This window comes from Mandrillus leucophaeus, unplaced genomic scaffold (assembly GCF_000951045.1).
Source record: "Mandrillus leucophaeus isolate KB7577 unplaced genomic scaffold, Mleu.le_1.0 Scaffold1618, whole genome shotgun sequence".
Lineage (NCBI taxonomy): Eukaryota > Metazoa > Chordata > Mammalia > Primates > Cercopithecidae > Mandrillus > Mandrillus leucophaeus.
In genome coordinates, this window is record NW_012101608.1 from 12,314 (window position 1) to 14,778 (window position 2,465).

Consider the following 2,465-nt stretch of genomic DNA (forward strand, 5'->3'; position numbering starts at 1 on the left):
TTAGCATGCAATTATGTCTTAATACTAGATATAAAATATATGAAATGGAAGATGGAAGATTTAGTGAGATCTTTTACCAATAACTTCAACAGAAGATTTGTTTTTTAAAATGTGTCCTAGAGACAGGACCTTCTTTCTAGCTAAATAATAGAGATGAAAAATTAAAAAGAGCCTTAAAATCCATACTTAAGACCCAAAAGAAAAATAATATTCTTTTGATAACACATAGTATTTATGTAGTATACCGAATTGTCAGGTATTTATCATTAATTATCTCATGTTGAGTTACTTTAATGCTCTGAAAAATATTTTATCTCAATTGCTTTTAAAATGCATCAAAATCATAACTTTGTTTCTGGTCTACACACCTTCATTTGTCCGTCTTTTTCAGGTTTATTCCCTGCTGTCCTGAATCTTGCGTCTAATGCTCTTATCACAACCAATGCAACATGTGGAGAAAAGGGACCTGAAATGTACTGCAAATTGGTGGAACATGTCCCTGGGCAGCCTGTGAGGAATCCACAGTGTCGAATCTGCAATCAAAACAGCAGCAATCCAAACCGTATGTATTTTAGTGTGTATTTGTGTGGCAGTGGGTAGGATCTATAATTGTGAGATGTTGAGGCCAAGTTGCATTAAATTCAAGGGTTTGTAATCCTAAGAATTCCTAGAATTCTTTTTTCCACTAAGAGCTTCTTCCTGGCCCCTCTCTGTCATTCAGCAAACATTATCAGACTTCCTTCTATGTACTAAGTACGGTGATTGGAGATGATTCGCCAGCTGAAGGCCTGGGGCAGTCATTGGGTTTACTAACTCCAGATACCAGAGTGGTTTCTGAGGACGTGGTTATTAACTCAGGCTATCGTCATTCATTGGTAACTTATGTGCCAGGTAGTATACCTGAGATCCAGGAGGAATAAGGTAGGGTATGGTCTTTGAGCTACTGATATATAGTGTGGTAAGTACAAAGGAAAGAATGAGCACGGGGTTCTGCAGAATAAAGAGGATGGCCACAAAGTCTTGGTGTAAGTAAAGGCTTGCTAGAAGGAGTGATATCCAAGCTGATAACCAAGGACATGAGATGAACAAAGGTATGAGATAAACAGGTAAAGAGGTGAGAGAGGGGAAGAGGAGAAGTCATGCCAGGAAGAGAAATCAGAATTAGACAGAAAATCCTAGTTACTCAGGGAGCTACAAGTAGTAGACTAGAACTGAAAGTGCCAAAGGGCAGAGAGTAGAGATGAGACTAGAGCAGAAGGCTGGAGCGGGATTATGAAGGCATTTAACACCACAGGAGAGGTGATTTAGGGAGAGGCACCATGCGAAGCCCTCTTTCTGGCCTCTATGAACCACAATGATACCTCAGACTTATTGATGTATTTATTCAACAGGCCTTTGAATGCCTCCTATTAGCAATGCATTATATTGGAGCATAATGTTAAATTACACATAACCCCTGATTCAGAGGACCTAGAGGGGAAATAGAGGCAAAAGAAAAGTAAATTTGGTGATAAAGGAATACGAATGCTCCATGTAGATGCTAAGGTCATCTAAAGATTCCTGATTAAGAAATCTTTATATATCTCTATCTCTATCTGTATCTATCTTTCTGACATGCCTTCTTCTCTTCTCCTCCCTTACCTCTCTCTCTCTGTGTATATATATATATAAATATAATATGCATAAAATAATATAGAAGGTGGCTATATACTTATATGTAATCTACATAAAGGTAAATATGTATCTTATTTATATTATTTTTATTTATATTATTTTTAATAAACAGATATATTATTTTGTTTTTATTTTGTTTTTGAGGCAGAGTCTCACTCTGTGACCCAGGCTGGAGTGCAGTGGTGCGATCTCAGCTCACTGCAACCGCCACCTCCTGGGTTCAAGTGATTCTCCTGCCTCAGCCTCCTGAGTAGCTAGGATTACAGACATGTGACACCATGCCTGGCTTTTTTTTTTTGTATTTTAAGTAGAGATGGGGTTTTGCCATGTTGGCCAGGCTGGTCTCAAACTCCTGACCTCAAGTGATCCACCCACCTGAGCATCCCAATAGATATGTTTTTTGTTAATATTATTTTATATATAATATATAAAAAGGTAGATACATATATATATATATGTAGAGAGAGAGAGAAAGGAGGTTAATAAAGTGAATACTTAATGTCAAGTGAGGTGAACTATGATGTGAGTAAAGCTTCACAGTTATATTATTTTAAAATTTACTCAGTATTTCTTCTTCTTCTCTTTTTCTTTTTTTTTTTTTTTTTGAGGTGGAGTCTCGCTCTGCCACCCAGGCTGGAGTGCAGTGGCGTGATCTGGGCTCACTGCAAGATCCGCCTCCCGGGTTCACACCATTCTCCTGCCTCAGCCTCCGCAGCAGCTAGGACTACAGGCACCTGCCATCACGCCCGGCTAATTTTTTTTTTTTTTTTTGTATTTTTAGTAGAGACAGA

At 38.1% G+C, this 2,465-nt stretch overlaps 1 protein-coding gene across 1 annotated transcript in view; it reads left to right on the forward strand.

The window, feature by feature from the left end:
* Positions 1–391: 391 nt before the first annotated feature.
* The window catches only part of LOC105536632 (laminin subunit alpha-2-like), a gene marked incomplete at both ends in the record, with an annotated part of 153,056 nt that continues 150,982 nt past the window's right edge, over positions 392–2,465 (forward strand). The window contains one exon of the mRNA XM_011976035.1: positions 392–562. Within this exon, the coding sequence (XP_011831425.1) occupies positions 392–562 (171 nt within the window). The remainder of the gene's footprint in view (positions 563–2,465) is intronic.